This window comes from Callorhinchus milii, unplaced genomic scaffold (genome assembly GCF_018977255.1).
Source record: "Callorhinchus milii isolate IMCB2004 unplaced genomic scaffold, IMCB_Cmil_1.0 Scaffold19, whole genome shotgun sequence".
In the NCBI taxonomy this organism is placed as follows: domain Eukaryota; kingdom Metazoa; phylum Chordata; class Chondrichthyes; order Chimaeriformes; family Callorhinchidae; genus Callorhinchus; species Callorhinchus milii.
In genome coordinates this window covers 4,043,779-4,068,236 of record NW_024704760.1, presented here as the reverse complement: position 1 = coordinate 4,068,236, position 24,458 = coordinate 4,043,779, and the positions used below count along the sequence as shown (strand labels likewise).

Sequence of the window (24,458 nt, the reverse complement as noted above, 5' to 3'; positions counted from 1 at the left end):
TGGGTTTGCTTTTCGATCCGCTTTCACTGTGGATTGTGAAGGAAAGACTGGGAGGGGAATAATCAGTATTGTGTTTCCTTTTAAGAACAATCTGTACTAAATGTATATTTCCTCTTACTCAGAGCAGCTCCAGATGCTCAAATGGATGCACTTTCCTCCTCTTTTGATTTTCTACGCTCATTCCATTCCCACAGCTCTCCTTTGTTCCACTCGTTTCAACCTTAGGTGTCAAACACCACTGCACTATCCGGATGAAAATGGGTGCCGAATGTTCCAGAATGTGCGTGTGGGTTTTTTAATCTGAATTTATTATGATTTACTTATTGTAATTAGAATTACTTGCGCTGGTTATTTGAGAAAATTGGCCACAATAAACCCTTCACAGTCGGGAAATTACCCGTTAATGCAGTTAAAATTAAGGACAAAAGACTGCCTTACCTCTAATGAAGTTCATTGTCTAAGAATTACCTCAGATGATATGGACCAAAATTAATGGCCGGTTCAATAAATCCTCACTATTTCTCAACACAGCTGCAGGTTGCTTTTCACTGCACTCGTTCCTAGTTTTATAGTCGTTATCTCTTAAAACTTTGATTTGAAATTAAGAATAATTTGCTCTTGACATTTTAAATCGCTAATGATAATACCACTAACCATGAAAGATGGGTCCTTTGACTCCTGTCAATGTGGCAGTGGAGATTCTGAAACCTGAGTGGAATGAATATAGCTGCTCCTATTAATTAGACCATTTCTTTGACATCAACAATTAACTTTGACAGGTAAAACATGTAAGAGCCCTGAACTCAGATTGAAAAGAAATGGATTGATAATTCCACATTAATCCTCGCCTCTCAAGGTAATAATAACTTGCATTTGTAAAGCGCCTTTGTGTTTAAAAATGAGTCACAGAGCACTCTACAAAATAAAATTGATTGGATATGATGGAATTTTATATATCGGTCATTGATTTCATGCCTGCCTGTATCTTTCAACAATGCTGTGAATAAATTGGCTTTCACAAATTCCTACAAATACACTGTACTCTACAGTAAGCCCTGTGAAGTGATTTGGGAAGTGAAAGATGCTGTATCAAATGCAAGGATTATTATTATTATTATTATTATTATTACTATCTATGTAGAAAAACGTGGCAACTTGAAAACTAACGCCGAGAGTTGGAAATGTTTAGGATATCTAAAATGAGTGTCAAAAATATAAATCATAACTTTGCATAACTTTAATTTGCTGCTCTATTTTGTTCCCCCGCCTTCCCCTTAATGAAAGGTAGTGTCTTGAAGGGGTATGGGGATGAGGCAGGGCAGTGGGATTGAATGAACATCTTGCTGTGAGAGCCGGTATAGACTCGATAGGCTGAATGGCCTCTTTCTGCACTGTAATTTTCAATGTTTCTCCTGTCTTTTTCTACCCATGTCTCAGCCCTCTAACAACGCTATTACCAATCAAGCCACTCGGGGGTACTATCCCCCTCATATACCCACCAATTATTATTATTATTATAATATTATTATTATGTACACTCAGGCTAGCAGAGATTGGAATTGCCCGTGAACCAGATGCTCAGAAGACGGGAGTCAATTCAAATCAATTTCGATACCGCCTTCGATCAATAATTTATCCGACAGCCAGAGAGCAGGAATACGCCTCTTTTTCTCGCCAATTTAAACCACGGATTGAAACATGATTGCATTCTTTGCCCTTCCTTTATTTGTCTGCCCTCTGAAAAATTGTGCTTCTCAGGATCCTAAACTTTATTTTGAGTGAAACGTTAACTGAATTGCAAGCGAAACAAAAACAAAAGGTGTTATTTTGTAAAGATTGTTTGTCCCCCCACTCGCTGCAATACATTTGCTTCATCTATATATCTTTTGTGGGTTAGGGGGAGGAACCATTGCAGTAAGTAAGTGAGCGGGTAGCTTCCAAATCAATTCAGATGTGACTGACTTGCTTAATGATTCCCAGTTTGAGTGAATAGTCCTTCATGTTCTGGACTAACATCACGAGAATAATATATACCATGAATTTGATGCAGTGCCTCTCACGCTGGGACAATGTCTCAAAGAGCTTCAAAGGATTTTACTGTGGAGTGACTGTGCATTCGTAGGTGAACGCAGCAGCCAATTGCACACAGTAACGTCCCACAAACAGCCATGGAAGACTGATTAATTTTGGACAGGACATCAGGTAGACTCCCTTCTCTTTTTGAACAGTGCCATGGGATCTTTAACGTCCAACTGAACAGGCAGACAGGACCTCAGTTTAACATCCCATCTAACATTTAAGCACGGTTTCTTACATCTCATGGAGTATTTGATCATTTGACTCCCCGCATAGCACTATAGCCTTCATCTTTAACTTCTTTCCAAAGGAGCTAGTCAGCACAGCATCCACATTCTTTGCTGAGTGGTTCTTTGATTCATATCTTCCTGCCCGAGGGGAGATAAAGGACTGATCCCTTGAGGCTTGTTAATTGTGAACCTGTATCCCTGACAGCTTAGATTTAATTACTTCACGTGGAGAGAAGAAGTGTGTGGAATGAACTACCCGTGGAGGACCACTGTGCTGCCAAAGCCAAGAGGAAATTGGATATCTATTTGGCAAATAGGTTGATTGAACGGTTTGTGAGATGGAGTTTGTGTCTACTCATTCTTATTTGATTTTGGGGAGCTGATCTTTCCTGGTCCTGCATTGCCCTCTGTTTCCTTGCTGATTTTTTACCTGTTGAATGGTCAATTCTATTTTGTAATGCATGTCAAGGTGTTTATTTTTATATGAAAGGCTCTGTCTCAGTGCAAGCTGTTGTTATGATAGGCTCCTTTCTCTCATCGAACAACCTGGACTTCAAGAGGGATAAGAAACTTCTTATCAATTCTAATGGCTGTATTTGGGCGTATGTGAAACAATATAAATTGCAACCGTCTTGCAGTTGGATTCAGGTTATTGCCTTTCTGCAGCTCATCTTTGTATAAGCTTTTGCTGAAGCGATCAATACAGCAATCAAGTTGTGTAGGGTGTTGGAAAGAAAAAGAAAAGCTACTCGTTAATCCTTTGATGGCCTGATACAATAAAGGTGATCCCCCGAACGGCATACGACTTAAATAAACAACTCAAAGTAATCGGCTGCAAATCTATCTCATTGTTGTCCATAGGTTGTTGCTGCCACGTTTGCCTCTCCTTATCATTCACTCACTTTATTTCCGATTGCTTGTGTTTTGTGAAGTGCTTTGAAATGCTACACGAAATGCAAGTTATTATTATTGTAGGACTGAATAGACAGATCAGAAGGTTGCAGGTTCCAGTCCCGCTGCGGCCTGACATAGCAGCAGCTGAGCCAACAGATGACCTTAGGGCAAGAATCAGATTGATGTGCCACTCTTGATCGCTTGCCTTTGCCTCTCGAACTCCATCCCGCAGTCCCTCCGCCTTGCCCCCTCATTTGCCTCCTTCAAGACCCATCTCAAGACCCTCCTCTTCGACCGTGCTTTCGATCACCCTGCTTCTCCCCCTGCCCTCCACCCTTGCCGATCTCGACCCCCCCCCCAGCTCGGGTCAAAAACCCCTGTCCAGCGCCTTAGGACGTCCTCCCGACGTGAAAGCCGCTATACAAATGTGATTTTGTTGTTGTTGTTGTTGTTGATTGAAAAATGTGCTGAGGATCAAGTTCAGCTCCAATTCCCTCCAAGGTTGAACTGCTCGCCTACACTCACCGCCTAGGCTCCTCCACCAACAGCATCCACCCATTCCTTACTCCCTATCATACCCTTCTATTCCATTCTACCTCACGTGGTGTATCTTGTTTCCTCTTAAATGCATCTACGCTACCTGCTTCAGTCGCTGCTTCTATCTTTCGACCCATGAAAGTAACGCAGTTGATTGAAGAAGGAGTGTAGTTTAATTGAATTAATTTTTAAAGCTTCTGATGATCAGGTTTGTCATTGTATCCAATGGATTTTAGGCAAATGTTGGCAAAGATACTGATAATTGTGATCAATAAACCAATTGACCAGCTTAAACAAACACAGTGTGGTGTGCTTAAACCCCCCATTCTCTAAATGCTGTCGATTTTTGAAGGATGTTTACAGTCTTGCCCCACAAAAATGGTGCCAAGACTGAATGCAAATATTCATCCCTAAAGAACATGATTGCTTCAACACTCAAAACACCTGATTTCATTTGCATTAAAACAATTTGTTCGGGTTTAACCCTTTTTGGCCCCACTTTGAAGTAGTGCATTCACCCACTAAGACATTGGGGGAAGCCTTAAAGTAAGGGCAAGAAATTCCAATGCCATTCACTAAGGATAGGAACTTCAGCAATTTGCTAACCACAGGATGAATAATAATAATAATCCTTGGATTTGATATAGCGCCTTATCACATCTTTGATACGTCTCGAAGCACTTCACAGAATATACTGTAAAATGAATTGACTGTATATTTTGCTACAAGTTACAAGGATTCTTGGCTCCTGTGTAATTTAGTTATCTGGTGCCACGTTATATATTACCTTGAGTGATCTTATCAAACATGTTTAGGCACATTGTTGGTCTTCCAATGTCGTAAAAATGATTAAGTGGGCAAACAGCAACATCTGTGGTTTGGAACTGCATCAGATAAACTGTCACAATAATCCAGCAATGAAGGACATTTAACAACTGTGTTTTGCTTGTCACAATTTCACTGCCAAACACGCAGTATCAACGGGGTGAATGGCAACTGGAAACCAACCCCAGATATCACCTGGATGTGGTGGTATCTGGAGACGCAACAATGCATTAGTTTTCACAATTTTTTTAAACAATGTACTGTTTTGTGGGACACCCCTGTGTGAAATTGGCTGCCGTGTTTCACCCCCCAAATTTACAGTTATTCTGTGAAGCGCTTTGGAATGTCTCAATGACGTGATAAGGCTCTATATCAAATACAAGGATTATTATTAGGTGTGAATGGCAGTGGGTTTCGGTGTGGAACACTGAAATTGGGGGGGAGTGGGGGTAGAGAGAGAGGGGTGAAAGTGGGGTGGGAGGGGAAAGGGGTTGAGAATGAGGATTAGTGTTTTTACTATTTGTACTGAATGTGATTAGAGCAGGCGCTACATACTCAGCAAAGGTGGGACATCTGTTCAAATAAGATAAAGTAGAAAGAAAAACGCAAGGACAAGGAGAGGTCAACCCACATTGACACGCACATGAAGACACTTGCAAAAAGTTCCAAAACCAGTCTCTACGTTCAGTCATATTTTGCCGCAGCAATAAAAGGGATCGAGGTTAAACATTAATGACTTTTAAGCACGTGAGCGAGATGGACGCCTTTAAATAGGAATCACCGGTGAATTTATCACTCGCTGATGATTAAAATTGTCCAGTACCGAACCATCCCAAAATGAAGATAATTCTTATCTGCCTGGCGTGCTGGATCGCTGTGGGAATAGCAGCTCCTGAGAAAGGGTTATTTCTTAACCTGGTAAGATTACGCTCATATAAGCAACATACTCGGACTCCCGATCTTATCAAGTGATTAGATTAAGTAATGGCAAGTTGTTGTTGCTGTTAATTGAATCATTCTAAACTTATTAGCATTTATGTGAATCAAACGCAAGCAGATGGGAATGTGCAACAGTGTCAGACTAGGCAGTTGCGTTCTCTATCACATCAGGTAGTGAACAAAAAACTTGTTAAAGTACTTTGCTGGCTGGCTGGCTTTTTGTTCAAGCTTATGTTTTAGAGTTGATTATTACGGTCCAATTAATGAAGAACGTTGATGTGCTATAAAGTTGTGTTTCCCTTTGCAAAGGACAATGGAGAGCTTTGCATTGGAAGCTTTCAATGCAAGAGTGACTGTTGTCAGAGAGACACTGCATTGAGTCTGTCAAGGTGTTTCAGCAAAGGACCTGAGGGAGATTTGTGCTCTGACCATGTAAGTAGATTTCGATAGTAATTCCCTTACAAATGTTCCCTTACTGGTGTTTATTACTCTGTGGTGACCATTGATTCATTGAAGGCTCCTGTGCTGGCACAGGTATATCACTGCTCAACACTCATAGCTTCTGGGTGAAGTTCACACTTTTGGGTCTAAAATACATTCCTCACCATCCGTGTGAATTTTCACTTCTGAACTTACCAGAACTTAATAAGAGTGCATCTTAAAATTCACTAGAGTTAGCAAAGACCATGTTTTACCATGCATAAAGTCTTGTTGCTTTTTCCTTAAACTCGAATAATTTGTAATAACTGAATTTTATGTTATTTTCTCTCTCTGGCTTGTCCTATCATTCACATCCAGCCAGTAAGTTTGAAAGCCTGTGCGACACACACTTTGCTGTGATTGGTATCGATACCGCCTTAGGAGAAAATAAGAGATATTCATTTCTTTGTTCAAAGATATCTAGCTTTTATTACTAACCATAGTCATTGATTAAAATCACCTCCAGTTACAAATTTACTATTCTTAATTGTACAGCTGTTTGTCTCTTTTAGAAGTTGCCTTGTGTTTAAGAGTAAAGTTTTATAGTTTTACGAGCAGTGATCTTTCCTTCTTTGGGCTTCCTCTTTGGTAAATACTGACATGTTTTCTACCATTGCAGTTCCTGTACAATATTTACTACAGATGTCCCTGTGAGCGGGGCCTGAAGTGCGATGGGGATAAATCCTTCATTGGCTCCATAACCAACACCAACTTTGGCACCTGCAAAGACCCGAACGATATAACAAAAGTCATCCAACCAAAAGAAGACTAAAGGATCAACCTAAATGATCTCAGCACAGTTCACTGCTGTGTCTAACCACTAAAGCACAGAGTGTATTTGGGAGTTACGCAACACCCACACCTATATATGTATCGTACATATCGATTATTTGTCGTGATTAAGTCTTGAAGGAGGGAACAATTGAGGCTGTAAGCTTCCTTTCTGATCTACAAGGTGATTTGTCGTTGATTGATTAAAAATCACTTCAATTAATCTTAATCCAAGTGTGACGATGCCTTTCATTTACTCTGAAGTCGCAGCAGAAACCCAAAAGTTCTCGAGTTTTATTATACACAGTTAATTGCAAAATTAAACCTTGAACGCGTCAGATTAAACACTGGGCAGAGATGAGCCTCTGTTGTTGAAATACAACACGTAACATGGCATGAACAACCGGCAAATGCATCGTTTTATTCAGTAAAATGTAGATTTCAATAACACTAAAGCAAATCAATCCCTCCAGTTGGCTCATTTTCTCCTTTGATGATTTGTTTTCCTTCATAGCGTCTTGCAGTCCTGCATGCTTTTATAAATAAACCTATTTGTCCTCTGCAATAATGTCCAATAAAACACTGTTTTGCATTGAAGTTTCTTTGCTGTCCTCGTTCCTTTTTCGTTTCAACCTTTTTGAATGCAAATAGGACAAAACGTTTAGGATTCTTGCGTAGAATTCGGACAGTACAGACGTAAGAAAGTAGTAATGTTAATTTGCTTTTTACTAAATCGTATTTTCACCTCACTAATAATATTAATAATCCTTGCATTTGATACAGCATTTTATCACGTCATTGAGACGTCTCAAAGCGCTTCACAGAATATATTGTAAAGTGTATAGGCGTCATCGATTGCGGGCGAAATGCAGCAGCCAATTTGTGAACAGCTGTGTCCCACAAATAACTAGGTCATTATTCGGACATTTTGGGTAACTGTGAAATTATATCTAGCTGGTTTTCAAAAAAAGTGAAATTCTTTACACCTTTTGCACCAAGTTTAGAAGTTGTTGGGAAATCCACTGCACCGCCCTTAAAACTTTTGATAACGAAGCAATGCTTGGCACTGGTTAGAACAGTCCCAGCGTGAGTTGAGATGTATGTTGTCTGTGTTTTCTTCAGCTTCCAGATGGAGTCAAAGTGGTATGTTCCACAGTTCCACAAACTAATCATTCGCTACCAATCCAGCACCCGATAACCTCACTACCACACAATCTTTTCAGCCCTTTTGTCTGATCAATGCCGACTCAAGTCCATTACATGTGTTTTTGTCAAACACGTGTGGGAATCGGTGAGTCAAAAACATTTGTGTTGGATGCACAGTTGGGCAATTCTCACCAAACATATCTATTTTCAGACATTGTGCTCTGCATGGCTAATACAGTAAACCTCACATAAGTCGTATCAGTTGGGACCATATATTTAATACGAATTATACGAAGAATGCGTTATGTCAAACTTATAAATAATTGGAAATTCAACGTGACTTGAGCAGATGTATGCCTTAGGCGATTAATTACATTTATATTATATTAAATAATAATATATTAAAATTTATATTAAATCTGATTTATACAGATCAGACTTATGCAGGTTTTACTTTGTAGATCGCAACCTGACATTTTATTTCACAGTTGTCTACATTATTCTTCATAATAATAATAATAATAATATTTCTTGCATTTGATGCAGAATTTACTGTAAAGTTAATTTGCACACAATCGTGTGCCACAATCAGCCATCGGTGTTTGATTCCACCAAACTTTGCTGTCGGAATAGTTTTCTATGCGCGTTTACATCGGGAATCGGAAGAGTAATTAGGAGAGGCGTCCTGGAAAAAAAATCCCCCCGAACAGAATCGATCATTCATTTCATGGCTGTTTGTGTGACGTCGCTGTGTGCAAATTAGCTGCCGCGTTTGCCTATGGCAAACACACTTGCTCCACTTTCCAGTGCATCCTGTGAAGGGAAAGGTCCTGTATCGAATGTAAAGATGATTACTAATAATTGCTTCACATCATTGTGCCAGCGAGTGTTGGCGCGAGGCACATCCTCCCTGATATCAAAGGAGCAGATGCACTTCAAAATCCACTGCTCTTCAAATGGCAGCGACCTACCCTCTCCATTGCAAGAGACCTCTTTGTCTCCAGTCTAACACTGTGGACGTACGTTAATAAAAGATTAGTAATTTGCATCTAAAATGCTGCTGCACTGTTAATGTATTTGTTTTGAATCCGCGAGCGAGCCGCTTAATCCTAAAAATGAGATCAAAGCCCGCCCGCCAGCATTTGATGTTATAATCAGACAGCGTGCAGCAGGCGTCTGTTTGAGAGCTCGCTCCCCGTTAACCCTTTCAGGGCAGCGAGGCATCTGATGTACCAAGTTGAAAGCCAGCCACTTGTCTCCGGAATATGCGCTGGAAAGCAGCCAAGTCCATGAAATGCAGATTCCTCCCCGCACCCCCACCCCCACCCACCCACCCACCCAACCCTCATCTCTGATGTTGTCGAGAGGTTTCGGAGTTCAATTAGTCCAGGCAGCAGGAACTCACTTTCCAACGGAAGTTAACTTAACAGTGCTGGGGGTGGGGGGGGGTGGGGTGGGGTGGGGGGGGTGGTGGAAGAGAGAGAAAAAGATGAAGATATGATCAGCAAGGATACTCATCAATCTTGCAATCTCGGGTCTTGAGAAGCTCGTGAAGTCGATTTGCGCAGAGGCTTCAAATCTCACTCTGATACACAACGAGAGCTGTTACAGTGGGCAGAACAAGTCACCACTCTGTAAAGAGTAAGATTAGAGCAATGTTTAAACAGTGCTTATAGCCAGTTCTATAGCTAACTCACTCACTACAGCACTGCGTCCTGCCACTAATACCACTACTACTAATAATAAATACATTAAAAGATAGCGAAACGTTTCCATTCCACAACCAATATTACCTCGTCTTGATGAGAACAAGGCTGTTCAATTATTAATTGCACTGGAATAAAACACCCCTGAATAATGCATGAAATCTTTCTCGTAAAACCAGAGATTGAGACGAATGTACTTTGCTGTCAGGCTATTTCAGAATATAATATGCAGCCGAAATGTTTGCCTCCTTTAAACAAAAGGGTAAAAAATCTTTGGTTACTCCAAAGTGTAATAATATAACATAATGTAATATTCCTTGCGTTTGGTACAGCGGGTTATTGTGTCATCGAGACGTCTTAAAGCGCTTCATAGAAATATCATTTAGTTTTTTCACGTAAGCTAGTCCCACAAACAGCCACGCCGTGAATGATCAGCTTTATCTGGGGAAATGTTGGTCAAGACAATGGGAGAAACTTTCCTTCTCTTTTCGAACAGTGCTACGTGGGATCTTTAATGTCCACCTGAACAGGCACAGACGGGACCTCAGTTTAATGTTTCATCTGAAGGACGGCACCTCTGACGATGCAGCGCTCCCCCAACACTGCAATGGAATGTAATCTTGGACTATGAGCTTGAAGTCCCAATTTGAGATTGAACCCACAGCCGTATGACTGAGAGCAGAGAGTACTACCAACTGAGCCACACTGAGCCTTATAATAATAATAATAATCCTTGCATTTGATATAGCGCTTTTCACGTCGGGAGGACGTCCCAAAGCGCTTCACAGAACACACTGTAAAGTGAATTGACTGTATATTTGTGGGTGAACGCGGCAGCCAATTGCGCACAGCAATGTCCCACAAACAGTCATGGATTGAAAATGACCAATTTATTATTGTTTTTGGTTTTGGAGGGATTATTATTAGGCTCTGTGTGGAGTAAGGAAACTTGCCCAAGGTTTCGCCCTCTGCCTGGAATTGAACTCAGGTCTCTCGCTTGCAAAGCGAGTGCTCTAACCACTGAGCTACAGGATTCCACAAGGCATTGGCTCTCGCCACCATCCTATGCCTAATATTCAGGGCTTAGGTAAGCAGGGTGAGCCCCTCCAGGGCAGGAGAACACATTTCTTCCCAGACACAGGGAAAATTTCTATGTGTAGGCAGCGTACATATGTGAAACTGAAAGTCTGGTTTGGATACTCTCAAGCACGGTGATGGGTTTCCGCACGGGCCAGACACCCAGCTGACCAAAAAAAACAAAGTAAGCATTGACGGCAGAATGATCGAGGGAAAATAAAAACAACAAGATACGTTTTGTAGCTATCTCTAAAAGGTACGCACAGATGCCAATATTAATTATTCACCAAACCAGAACTAACTGATGGTTCTTTTATACTGAGTTGAATCGGCTTGGTTTGGATTCCGAATATTATGCAGTAAATTATAAAAAGTATGATCGCTCACATTAACAAAAGTAAAGGTAAATCTTTCACTTTTGAAAACAAAATCAGAAACAGGACTATCAATTTTATTTCTCTCCTTTGAGAACACTTATGTTTGATATTGCACTCGGAATATTCTGGGGCTTCTTAAAAGACTAAGATTTTTTTCTTAAAAATGGTGATTTTGAGGCTGTTATTCCAAATAATAGTAAGTAATAGATCAGAGTTACTGAGGAATCTACTTGAATAATGAAAGTGAAACTGGAGATAATTGGAATAAAAGTAGGGAATTAATCCCTCAAAGATTGTCTACGTAATAGCCAACCATAGTTCATCTAATCTCTCGACCTTTAATATTGTTTGAATATGTAAGAACTTTTTAGAATCTTTCATGTGCCTTTCTCCTGAGTCTAATCGCTTCAAGAGTATTTTGTCTAAAAATGTAAAGAAGAATTTGGATTTTGATGCCCTCCGAGTAAAGCCGGTCTCTTCTCTGAAGCAATCTCTCGTTCCTCTCTATCCTCTCCACTCTTGATAGGATTAAAAACTGATAAATCCCCTGGACATGATGGCCTGCACCCTCGGATTTTAAAAGAGTGGCTGCGGAGAAAATGGATGCTTTGTTTTTGATCTTCCAAAATTCCCTGGATTCTGGAATGGTTCCCATTGATTGGAAGGTCGCAAACGTAATACCGCTGTCTAAGAAGTTTGGGAGACAAAAAATGGGGAACTATAGACAAGTTAGTTTGACATCGGTGGTAGGGAAAATTCTAGAGTCCTTAATTAGAGACGTCGTCGTGAGGCACTTAGAAAATCATAACATGATTAGGCAGAGTCAACATGGTTTTACGAAAGGGAAATCATGTTTAACAAATCTTATAGAGTTTTTTGAGGATGTAACTAGCGGGTTAGAGAGGTGGGGGACCAGTAGATGTGGTGTATTTGGATTTCCAGAAGGCATTCGACAAGGTTCCACATAAAAGGGCCCATAGAATTAAAGGCAATATATTAGCATGGATTGGAGAGTGGTTAACAGGAAGAAAGCAGAGAGTAGGGATAAACTGGTCCTTCTCAGATTGGCAGGATGTGACTGGTGGAGTGCCACAAGGATCAGTACTTGGGCCTCAAATATTTACAGTCTATATCAATGATTTAGATGAGGAAATAGAACTTAAGATATCTAAGTTCGCGGACGATAGAAGATAGGTGGGAGAGTAAGCTGTGAGGATGACACACGAAGAATGCACAGGGAAATAGACAGGCTGGGTGAGTGGGCAAGAAGGTGGCAGACGGAGTATAATGTGGGGAAGTGGGAAGTTATTCACCTGGGTAGTAAAAATAGAAAAGTGGATTATTTTCTAGAGGGGGAGAGACAAGGTGTTAGTGTTAGTGTTCAGAGGGATTTGGGTGTCTTTGTACACCAGTCACAAAACGTTAGTATGCAGGTACAGCAAGCAACTAGGAAGGCTAATGCCATGTTGGCATTCATTGCGAAAGGGTTAGAGTACAAGAGTAGTGAAGTCTTGCTGCAGTTGTATAAGGCCTTGGTGAGACCGCACCAAGAATATTATGTGCAGTTTTGGTCTCCTTATTTAAGAAAGGACATACTCACCTTAGAGGGGGTGCAGCATAGATTCAATAGCTTGGTTCCTGGGATGAGGGGGTTGACCTATGAGGATAGGTTGAGTAAACTAGGCCTATAGAATATAGAAGAATTAGAGGTCTTGACAGGGTGGATGCCATGAGACTGTTTCTCCTGGTTGGAGAATCTAAATTTATGGGTCGTAGTCTCAAGATTAAGGGTCAGCCTTTTTGAACTGAGTTGAGGAAACATTTCTTCACTCAGAGGGTAGTGAATTTGTGAATCTAACTCAGAAGGCTGTGGATGCTCAGTCCTTGAACATATTCAACACTGAGATTGATAGATTTCTAAAGGATAGAGGGATTAAGGGATATGGGGATAGGGCGGTTAAATGGAATTAGGTTAGATTTTGCTCACAAATATACAGTCAATTCACTTTACAGTATATTCTGTGAAGTGCTTTGAGACGTCTAGAAGATGTGAAAAGCGCTATATAAAATGCAAGGATTATTATTATATTATTATTATTATTATTAGAAGTTCAGCCATGATCTTATTAAATGTCGGGGCAGGTTCGAGGGGCCAAATGGCCTACTCCTGCATCTTATGGTCTTATGGTCTCTGAATACCATAATAACCCGGTGACTGGGAGATTCCAGTAGACGTCTGGCTTTCTGCTTTGAGCAATGTGCCTTTTCTTGTTCTGCATTAACCAATGTGTCTTTCCGAATCTCGTTCAGGTGTGATGATTTGTGTCTATGGCCCTGCAATCAAAGGTAGCAATTCTAAAAACAATCCGGATAGCAACATTTCCCTTGATCCAATGAGGGATTCAGCAATTTTGAATCCTCTATTCTCTGTTCTGATGATCCTCTCTTCCGCTTGACAGGTTTCCACTTGGCTCAAAGCAGAACTTCTCTGCTTCCAACAGCACAATTCTATCTTCCACAGTTGAATGGAGCCTTTCCACCTCTAAATCGTCTAAATAACAGCCTTGAAATGGGACTTAAAGGATCTATCACAGATTATATCCAGGCTTCAGGGTGAGACATTCGTTCTCTGAACACTTTGAGGCAAATCGCATATCGCTGATACGTACAAAATGTTCACCTTAGATTTGATCTGGAGGTGAGTGCGCCTTTCTTTTATTTTGGGATGTGTGTGTGGTGGATAGAATTCTAAAGCGGATTCATACCAATGAATTGGTATCTCAGCTTGGAGGAGATTTTCGCTGCTAAATCCCACCCGTGTACAAAGGAGTGAAATGAGCAGTTAAGAGCAACAAAGGACCGTGAAGTTTACATTGTCTGGGGAAGGGAATATCTCAAACAGTGAGTGGTGGGAGACGTTAAGGTCATAAGAACATAAGAATTGCTAGATGAAAAAAGACCAAGGTACATTCTGTTCACCTCCGACCGAAACTAAACTATATATTGTATCTCGAGATATTATTTCGGGAACAGAAATCTAGCTAATTGCTCTTGAAAGATCAGCTTAAAATTAAAATCAGAAACAAAACCAGAAGTCGCTGGGAACACTCAGCAGGTCAGGCAGCATCTATGGAGAAAGGAAAGTGAGTCAACGTTTCGTCAGAACTGGGGCAAAAGAGGTGTTAATGGTGCAAAGCAAAGGGGAGATTGCAACAAAACAGGGGAAAAGAGGTGTTAATATTGCAAAATTAAACTAAAATCAGATATCGTTTGGCAACTCTAAAGATATTAAATGTTCGGTGGGTTTCGTTCAGTTCTGTCTCATCTCATTCTTTGTCTCTCAACTCGTCCTACCCTCCCTGCTCTCGATAGACGAGTTTCACAAATTGAAAAGTGTTAATATTTCAGATTGCAATAAACATCGACATGGATGAGTTGGATTGAATTGCCTGTTTCCATGCTGTACCCCTCTATGTAACTCTATGAAACATACAGCGCTCGTGATCCTGGCTTTCACAACAGTCTGTAAATCCCTGCTCGCTATGCACTGCTAATTTGCCAGACACTCGAATTGTCCTTTTATGAAAAATGCGCTGAATAAATGCAAATAGTAGTTGGTTGGTTTTCCCCTAATGGTTTTGCCTTCCGTTTATTCCCCCACAAGCTCGGGTGCTCAGCCATGAAACATTTGACACTTGCTCCCGCCATGAAAAGTGCAATATGAATATTAAATTGTATTGTGTTGTGCTTTACTGTTGAGGTTTATTTTCAAGCATAATATTTATTATAGACTAGCCAAGCTCACCCTCCAGTGGAGTTCTTTAGTCAGTGCAGGTACTGTATCATTTCTAATGTTGCTGATCTCTGAGAATATTAGTTACCCAATAAATACTGCGAATATTTGCTTTGAGACGTCTTCCTGACGAGAAAGGCGCTATGCCAAATGTACCGATTATTATGATTTGATTGGGCTGAGTCGCCTGAAAGCAGATCGGAGGCAACTTGTTTTAAAACTACCGCTGCCACACAGATTTGTTTAAAGTCCCAGAGAGAGAAAGAAAATCCTACCCGTCAGCCGATAATCCATTAGTATTTTATAACTTGGAGCAAATTTTAATCATAAGTATTTCACCGTAAACTTTACAGCGCAGAAGAAGGCCATTTGGCCCATTGTGTCCGTCTGTGCTGTCGCTTTGAAAGGGTAAACCGTCCAGTCCCATTAATCTACTTTTACAACTATAAATGCTTCCTTTTTAGATAATCTGTCTTGTTTCCTCTTGAAAACTAATATGGAAACTGCTTCCCTGCACGAAGCAGCACATTTTATCGTTGTGAAACATGTAAAACGATTATAGTGACACACGTTTACTTCTTTACCAGATCTGAGTTGTAAATGCAACACCTGAAGCTCGGTAAGCTTTCCTGTTGCGTGCATTAGAATAGTGATTCAACTCAACAAAACTAGACATTTGAAATAATTTAATGAAGAGCTCCATCTGCTGGATCTCCTTCATCAGAACCAGTAAATAGCATTTCCTTGTCAGAGGTGCCGTCCTTTGGATGAGACTTTAAATCGACGTCCCGTCTGCGCCTGTTTAGGTGGACATGAAAGATCCCATGGCAGTGTTCGAAACGAGAAGGGAGTTCATCTCGGTGGCCTGTTCCGGGGTGCGATTCCCCCAGATAAAAAAAATACTGTCATTCATATTCATTGCTGTTTGTGGGACATTGCTGCGCTCTGCATTCCTGTGCAGTCGGCTCACTCTGCAATAAAACCCTCTGGGGGCTCTTCGAGATGTCCTCCTGACGTGAAAAGTGATATATCAAACGTAACCCCCTCCATCTCCCCTCCCCTCTATTTCGCCTCCAAACACATGGGCATTATACTCTGTGGTAAATTTATGCTGTGAGACACTTTGATGACCTGATGAAATGCGATATCAAATTTAAGTATGATTAATATTGTTATTCTGTTTTCAAAACCTCCTAAAAAACTACCTACCCGTTCGACTGTACCTACACCTCCCCCTCCCTTGACCTCCCTGCTGGCTGTCCAACAGTATCTCTCTAAATCACTCTAAACCCTGACTCTTGAATGAAGGGTGCTTAAAAGTTGCTGTTTATCCTGCCTCCTCCACATACCAGGCTTGCGTGATATTCACTTTCTTTTTAGCACAGTTGTTGGTATAAAAAAATCCGTTGAACGCCCTTGGGTGAGGTTGTCCAGTAATAAGATCTATCATTATAATATTCAAAGTTCTGGTCAGTCCGAACAAGGCGAGCGTTACGTGGTACTAGGGTGTGAAGCGAAATGAATAATCTGATGTATGTTTGCTTCGCTTTGTGTTGAAGGGGCAGAATTTCATCAGGGTGACAGGTCAAAAATGACCTCAGAACAGATGAAAATGACTGGGGGAATAAATCTTTCCTGTCATGGTTGCACAGCAGTGATTTACGTGCTTCTTCAAAGACCGCAAGGTCATTTGGGATGCACGGTCCAGACTATGCACTGTGTATGTCCTTCGGATGAGACATTAAATTGAGGTCCTTTCTGCTTATTCAGGTGGATGTTAAAGATCCCATGGTACTATTGAAAAAAAAAGGGAGTTTCTCCCAGAATCCTGGCCAACAATCCCCCAGATAAACTTGGTCAGGGCCGTTTGTGGGATGCTGCGATGTGAAAATTAGCTACAGCGTTCGCTTGCAAATAGACAGTCACTACACGTCACAGTAAATCCTTTATGTGTTCACATTTTTATTCAGAATTTGACTACAGTTCAAGTCGCCACACCGTTACAGCAGTTACTCGCCGAAAGCCTTTTAAGACGTGCATTGAACGCGAAGATTGTTACGTACATATTATGGAAATGTTGGGGAGAAAATAGCAGCTTTAATTCCAGCCTTTTCGTTCTGTGCGAATGATCTGCTGAACGGCATTTGGTTTCTGTGAGTGATCAAGAATGTCCGTGATGCCGCCTTGTGGCTGAGTAGCTTCATGACACCCAGTGTCTTGGCTCACGCATGATGAATGGACACACCGCCAATGTCACGGAGATCAGGGGGGGGGGGGCCTTTCCTTGTGGAACTTCACCCCGGAACGAGCGAGGACTCTAAAGAAAAGAAATACCTCCTCGCTATCCAAATACACAGTCACTACGCTTGACAGCAATTACCCTTTCCGCCCACAAAATCTACAGCCACTACACTTTACAGTATATTCTGGGAAGCGCTTTGAGACGTCTCGAAGACGTGATAAGGCGCTGTATCAAATGGAAAGGGGTTATTATTATTAACTGTAATTGAGATATTTCAAGTTCGTGGGCGCTCTATCAAATCTAACGAATGTTATTATTATTATTTGTGCTGTAAGACTTACTAACACAACACGCTGCGTTCATTGTTGCACGTGTGACATCTCGGTGCTAGGAGGTCGGGGCCCTATCTGTGGCGTGGCGCGGAAGAGCTTACTCTTGATCTTTTTGGTGGACGAGATGATGAGGAGCGGACTGAAGGAGGCGTAGCAGGAGGAGAAGAAGACCCTCAGGTCTGCGATGTCAGGCGGGACGAGAGGTACAGTGAGCATGTAAATCCAGATGAGGTTGTCGATGCCAAAGAAGACGACGTACAGCGAGACCAGAGAGATGACGGACTTGGCAGCCCTGTTCTCGGCCTTGGCTTGCTGGGCGCTGCCCGCCCTCTGGATGGCCCTGACCTGCCTCCTGTGTCGGTGCAGGATCAACAGAATGTAGCCGCTGGCGAACGTCATGAGACCCACGAAGAGGAAGTCCCGTGTGGAAATGAAGACCCCGTTGACCACGTACGACACCCGATCGGGGAACCCCACCAAGCAGAAGCCCAAATCCAGAGTGAAGTTGGAGACGGTGGAATTGGCGACTGCCACGGAGAACAAGGGAGCAGCGATGCACAGCGCTATGTTCAGCGCCCAGAGAGCGGCAGCGAGGGGGCCGATGGACCTGCCGGCTTTCCGCTTGTAGTTGGCCAGCTTAGAAGTGACCGGCATCAGGGTGAGGCTTGAAACACACTCAGCAGGCAGGTCTCGCAGACGGACAGAGCGCGGACGACTCGGTAGGCGTAGATCACGATCTTGCAGCCCGCGTCGTTCAAGAGGTTGGCCACGTCAAAGGTCACCAGGGTCTGCGGGACTCCGCGGGTCAACACCACCATCAGGTTGACGAAGGCCAGGTGGGTGAGGATCACGTCGACCGGCAGGAGCTTTCGATCGGAGTACCCGATGTGAGCGTAGGAGAGGAGGATGGTCAGGTTTCCCAGGATCCCAATGGCCGTTTGTAGGAGGAACGATGTTCCTTTGACGACCGTACATAATTCCATGTCGGAATTCCAAATCCCCTGCTGCCGCTCGATCCCCGAACTGAGAAAGAAACCTGTAATTGTTCAACAGCGCAAGACGACGCAATTGCTGTTGATACCAGAGCCCTTTCGTGTCGGGAGGAACATCTCGCAGCGCTTGACAACAAGGGGACCTCAGCTGAGAGAGGAAGGCGAGGGTTGGAGGGGAGGGGGACAGGGTGACCGAGAATGGCACCAGAATGGCTGGAAGCCCGACCGCCCACCGATGGTGGGGGCAGATTGGGCAGAGAGGACGTTAAGCAGCGCTTGCTGGCCGAGCAAAAGGAGGGCATGAGCAAGTGAAGCTCGACAAAGCTTTACTTTGGGGTTTCGGCAAAAGGTTTCTGCGGAGAAGAACAACAAATGCTCAAGCGCTCTCGTCTCCGCTGCGGCTCACGACAGCACAAGGTGGAGTGGATTATTTTCCGGGGGGTGGTAAATAATCCCTTCAAGAAAGAACAAAAAAAATAATAATTTGGTCACTCAATCCACGGCTGTTTGTGGGACGCCGCTGTGCGCAATTGGCTGCCGCGTTTCGCCCACAAAATAGACAGTCAATTCTCTTTACAGTGTATTCTGCGAATCGCTTTGAAGCGTCTCGAAGACGTGATAAGGTGCGATATCAAACGCAAGGATCATTATTATTATTAATATCGTTATTATTATAACTCCAGAGCCGTTTGCGCAATCGAATGCATTGCGATTGCTTTTCATTGCAATGGTTTACCACACTCCAGGCTGTCTATCATCAAGGGCAAGTGCAAAAAAAAGTTTACTTTAAATTTCCTCAAACTCTTTTGTCACCTTTCTCCCCCACCCCCAGTGTTAGCTGACACTTGCTTCTGATTTTTTTCTCTCCCTTCCTCCGGGACGTCTGTCTGTCTGTCTGTCTCATAACTCAAAACCTTCCATGTGGACGCAGAACTGGAGCTCAACAAAGGACTCTATTGATCTTCAGGATAGGGAGAGGATTTGCTGGGCAGACATGAAGGAGAATGCTGTCACTTTATTTACCACCAATCTCATGGATGACAGCATCTAAACTTAAATGAGTAAATAGTAGCTGTGGCTCAGTGGTTAGAAGCACTCGCCTCGCAAGCGAAAGACCTGGGTTCGATTCCCGGCAGGGCGAAATGTTGGGTAATTTTCTTTACTCCACACGCCTCTGATTACCTAGTAGTAAGTACGGTCAATTCACTTCGCAGTATATTCTGTGAAGCGCTTTGAGACGTCTCGAAGTCGTGATAAGGTGCTGTATCAAATGCAAATATAGGGATTATAAATACTGACCGATTCCCAATCAACTAAGTGAGCTGTTGTTCCAGTCCGCAGTGCCGCTGAGCTCCAGAACAATGTTCCACCGGCAGAAGCGAAAAAGATCAGAATGGCACTGCATTGCAGTGTCAGCCTACATGATGTGAGCTCAAAGTCCCAACGTGGGGCTTACAACCCACCACCTTATAATTATTATATAACTCGAGGAGAAACTATCAGATGCTGTATATTGCATTCCAGAAATCAGTTTTAATTCTTACTCAATTATATCCATTACACTGACAAACAGTATGAATTCCACTTGGTGCCAGATTTACTCTGATAAAGATGAGTTTTCAGAGTGTGCAGAATTTGGCAACTTGTTCAATTACGGGGGAAATTTGTGTTTTGGACGCTCTGAAATAATAATAATATTAATCCTTGCATTTGATATAGCGCCTTATCACGTCTTCGAGACGTCTCAAAGCGCTTCATAGAATATACTGTAAAGTGAATTGACTGTACACTTTGCAGGCGAAATGCGAAGTAACAGACTAAATCTGGACACATGTGGAATTCCTACCCAGAAGTGTCTTACAGATCTGAAAAGTTATGGTAACTATTTTCGCTATCCACCAATTCAGCGATTGGAGTCCATTATCTCCTGTGAATGGAATCCTTTTCGCGTCTGGAAATCAAGGTTTGCCACATTTACTTTTAGATTTCAGGCCAGAAACCGTGGTGGTCTACGGATAAGAACAGATTGTTGGTTTTATTATTGGTTTCAGAATCTCGGTCAGACAGAAGGAAAGAAATGACTCCTTTCTTACTCTGGTCTGGGGCTTGCTCCTTACTTTCTCTGTCCCCACCATTGAGTCTTCAACCACCCGTGCTCATGCTTTCTGGAACTCTCACCTCTTTTGCCTTCCTCTCCCTGCCTTTAAAACTGTCTTTGGAACTTCTATCTGATTATATCTTTGCCCAACATCCTCCAATTCCAATTCCTTTCCTTCCTGATCCACATTACCTTCGTGAAGTCCTTTCCGTTGATTATCCAACATGAAAGACGTAACGGAAAATTATTATTGTTCTCACACAATTAGTCAAACATAAGGTTTCGTACCTGCCCTCGGCACTGAATCTGAAGCTGTGAATGTCGGTTGCTCCATATCATTAATATTAATATGATTAATATTCACTGAAACAAAAAGATTCTACTGTGCACCAATTAGATATTCCATAAATAACAAAGACTTACTTAGGGAAAGGATGCCTCGATCTCTGGTTAGGTCAGTCCTCTTTGAATGAGCAAACCCTGTTTTTAAGAATCAATTTATACCTAAGGACAAGTCCTTGCTCCTTGGTTGTGATCTGCAGGCCAGTGCGTGAGGGAATTGGGATGCTTACACAAAACACAACAAATGATATGCCGCATAAATCCCCCAGGACTTGTTATATGAACAGTCGTGGAACCGGAATATTAAATCATGGAGTAACGTTAAGTTTGGGAATCAAATCCATTATTATTTGAGAGCACGTCCGTGACTCAGTAACAATTGAGAAATTTACGGAGCTGATTTCAAACGATCGCAAGGTTCGCTTTGGATGAAGTAGGACCTTCAGCCCATCTGGTCTATTCTCTCCAGATCACCCACCCTACCGTCCTTCTTAAACTCCATTTGTTCAAGGGGAGTAAGGGTGGACTGAATATAATAATCCTTACATTTGATACAGTACCTTTCACGTCGGGAAATGAAAGGTGCTTCGCAGGATATACTGTATATTGCAGTGACTGTGTGTTTTGTGGGCTAACGTGGCAGTCAATTGTCGCACAGCAACATTCCCCACAAACAGCATGGAGTGAATCACCAATTAAAAGTTTAATTACACCCCTGATATTCGCAGCCATGAAGGTAACAACAAGGTCTCCAATCCTCTTAGGTACAGAAGTTCTGTATGAAATCCTTAAATTGCAATAATTATTGAATATTCCAGAGTTGATCTGAAAATTCTGCCGAGTTTTTGTGCAGGATGCCTTTTTAAGAGCACTTTGTGTTTTTCTTTGGTCAGTGTAAAATAACCCAACATCTCACCCAGCTCGAACATAACGCTTCATAATTACGAGACAATAATTCGAGCCTGCGGGGCAAGATTAAACCGAGGACTGCAATTTGCGAAGTAGATGTTGTGAAATCATTGACATAATCCCTGCAGGAAGTAGTGTTAGATCCATTGCTCCACCAGCAATCTGCATTTTGATGTTCTTTTCTCCAATCTGCTCACTGTAGTGTTCTCTGGACTTGTAGGCGATTCTTGGATGTGACCCACATGCGTGTGAGAGCACACCTCGCTGGTCTCCCCAGTTCCACCAACCCCCAAAGGTCCAGTGAATACAAAACTCCATCCTCACCCACACCATGTTCCTTACCCCCATTACCCCAATCGTCTCCGGGCTCCAATTTTGATTTAAATTTTCTCATAAGGCTCTTTTCTTGGGGAAGCAATGCAAGCCCCTCTGTGAGTGAGGATCTTCACAGTCCCAAGGGTGGTGGGGGGACATTTTAAAAGATTACCTTTTCCATCCACATGTATACATCTTGCCCCCAGGTTTCTATGTGTCTCTGAGCTCCACCGGAACCTCTTAGATCTTGTTTCAACAACGTCCTTCAACCAGTCCATGACTCTTACACGTCTCTGAAATCCCTGCTAACAAATTCGACTTGACTGCTCTCCATCCCTGACCTTATTATGTCCATTGAACAATGGCTGGTTTGGTTTGACAACCTATTCCTCCCCTTTAGGTCTAATTTGTACATTTCGACCCAGGAGAATGTGCTTTGTGCTATCTGCAGGAATATTTTCCTGATGATATTTTCAGAGGCGAATCCTATGAATATAGTGATCTTCACCATGATCTTTTAAGTTTTCAAACTTTTCCCAGCACTGAGGAACAACTCTCTCATAGTTTCAGGCTATTTATTGAGAGATGAACCATAGGGTAATAACATAGTAACAGTGGGCCATTTAGAACATTGAATCCATACTGCCATCGGCTTAGATCACAGTAGATCCTTTAATCCCATTTCTCCACTGTTAATATCCTTACTTTGCAAGTATCTCTCCATTTGTGTTTTATCCAACATTAAATTACGAAGCAAACAAATGATGTTTTTTAACACACGTGAGGGAGAAGGGAATAGATGAGTACAGGAGGAGGTTGGGAGAGGGGAGGAGGAGTGATAGAGTAGCAAGGAGAGGATCAACAGCTGCACAACCAGTGGCCTGTTTCAGTGCGGCACAGTCTATGTCAGGGTGGTCCAACGTTTGGTCTGGAAGTGAGGATGGGCCGAATGTGGCCCGCGGGCCACCAGTTGAGCCATCCTGGTCTATGTAATTCTATGGAACAATTTAGCAAGCCGTCTACTTGCAGCTTGCACCAGGCTTTACCATCAGCATGATTTCAGGGTTATTTATTGTTCTCCAACAACACGGAATTCCAAGACACAACAACTGGGAGGTCATCCTGTCATTAGGCTTTGGTGATTATCATTACACCTGCAGCCTGTGTTCGGAGAGCGGGAGAAATGATCCCAGCTTTAAGCATCGTAAACGTGGGCAACCAACTGTGAGTGTACACTTGCACAGCACAGCAATGAACCAAACTACATCGGATAGCTAAGAGGAGGCAGAAAGGCAATAATGAGCGGTTTAGAGGTAATTGGATCAAAAAACGTGTTAATTTTGCTGCGATGATAGCATTCTAATCCCTTGTTGCACGCTGATAGCCTCGTTGAGGCAGATGGTGCTATCAAGCTCATGATAAAGTAAAAGGAGGCATATAACATTTCGAGAAACTAATGTGATTCACTTTCTTCTGCATTTATCCCTTTTCTCTAATTTATTTGGAAGTTATGTTCTTGAAAATTACTTTGGTCGCACACAGACAAGTCCTATTAACCCGCTAATTGATTGGCGGATCGCTTTTCCAGGGATAATAATCCCTTTCAAAAATATACATAGATATTTTTTTAAAAAATACTAATTTTGGTCACTCAATCCATGTCTGTTTGACACAGACACTGTCAATTCACTTTATAGTATATTCTCGAAGACGCTATATCAAATACAAGGATTATTATTACTATAGTGATGTAGTAACAATCTCTGTAAATGTACGGTGTCGAAATCTAGTATATATATGTACAGTATATATATTCCTAGTCTTTGCCTCCCTCGCCCATGTCCTCGAAGACAAACCAGGTCATTGAAAAACAATGAAGCAGACTTAAAAATTGAACCTTTGCAACTAAAAAGGTATAGCTTGAAATATTAGGGCACAAACTCAAAGTGCACGGTGTCCCTTATTTGGCGTCAGAATTAAACCAGCGTTGGTTAAAGAACGGCAAACCCTTGAATCCGTTTTCTCTATCATCGCAGCAAACATTCTGATTGCGTTCTCTTCACTGAGACGCAAAGCGCCATTTTTAACACAGAGCTGCCAAGGAACATAATCTTGGGAACATCGTAACATTTTACAATGAGACATCGATATCATCGATGTGCTGAAGCTACGCTTCTTGTTTGTTATGTAAACAGGTGTTTATGTATAATTCGGAAATCCCTGGCCTCTGGATGTTGTCCTAAAACACACAAACATTGTCGAATTCGCTGAATGTGGACGGCTTCACCACATTTTAGTTGAATGTTCCACCGCTCAGCATTCCATCACTGTGATCCAGAATACTTAAAACATTAACGGCGCCTCATCAAAAATATAT

At 42.1% G+C, this 24,458-nt stretch overlaps 2 protein-coding genes across 2 annotated transcripts; one reads left to right on the top strand and one right to left on the bottom strand.

Moving 5' to 3' along the window:
- The first annotated feature begins 5,360 nt into the window (after nucleotides 1–5,360).
- On the top strand, nucleotides 5,361–7,345 carry clps (colipase). Its single transcript, NM_001292627.1, is given in 3 exon segments — nucleotides 5,361–5,480; nucleotides 5,811–5,933; nucleotides 6,601–7,345. Coding segments are annotated over 3 exon segments (357 nt in total). The 5' UTR covers nucleotides 5,361–5,399; the 3' UTR covers nucleotides 6,754–7,345.
- A 10,107-nt stretch (nucleotides 7,346–17,452) lies between these two features.
- LOC103179177 (olfactory receptor class A-like protein 1) lies at nucleotides 17,453–18,408 on the bottom strand. The gene is given in 2 exon segments (XM_007894309.2): nucleotides 17,453–18,087; nucleotides 18,090–18,408. Coding segments are annotated over 2 exon segments (954 nt in total).
- Nucleotides 18,409–24,458: the final 6,050 nt, after the last annotated feature.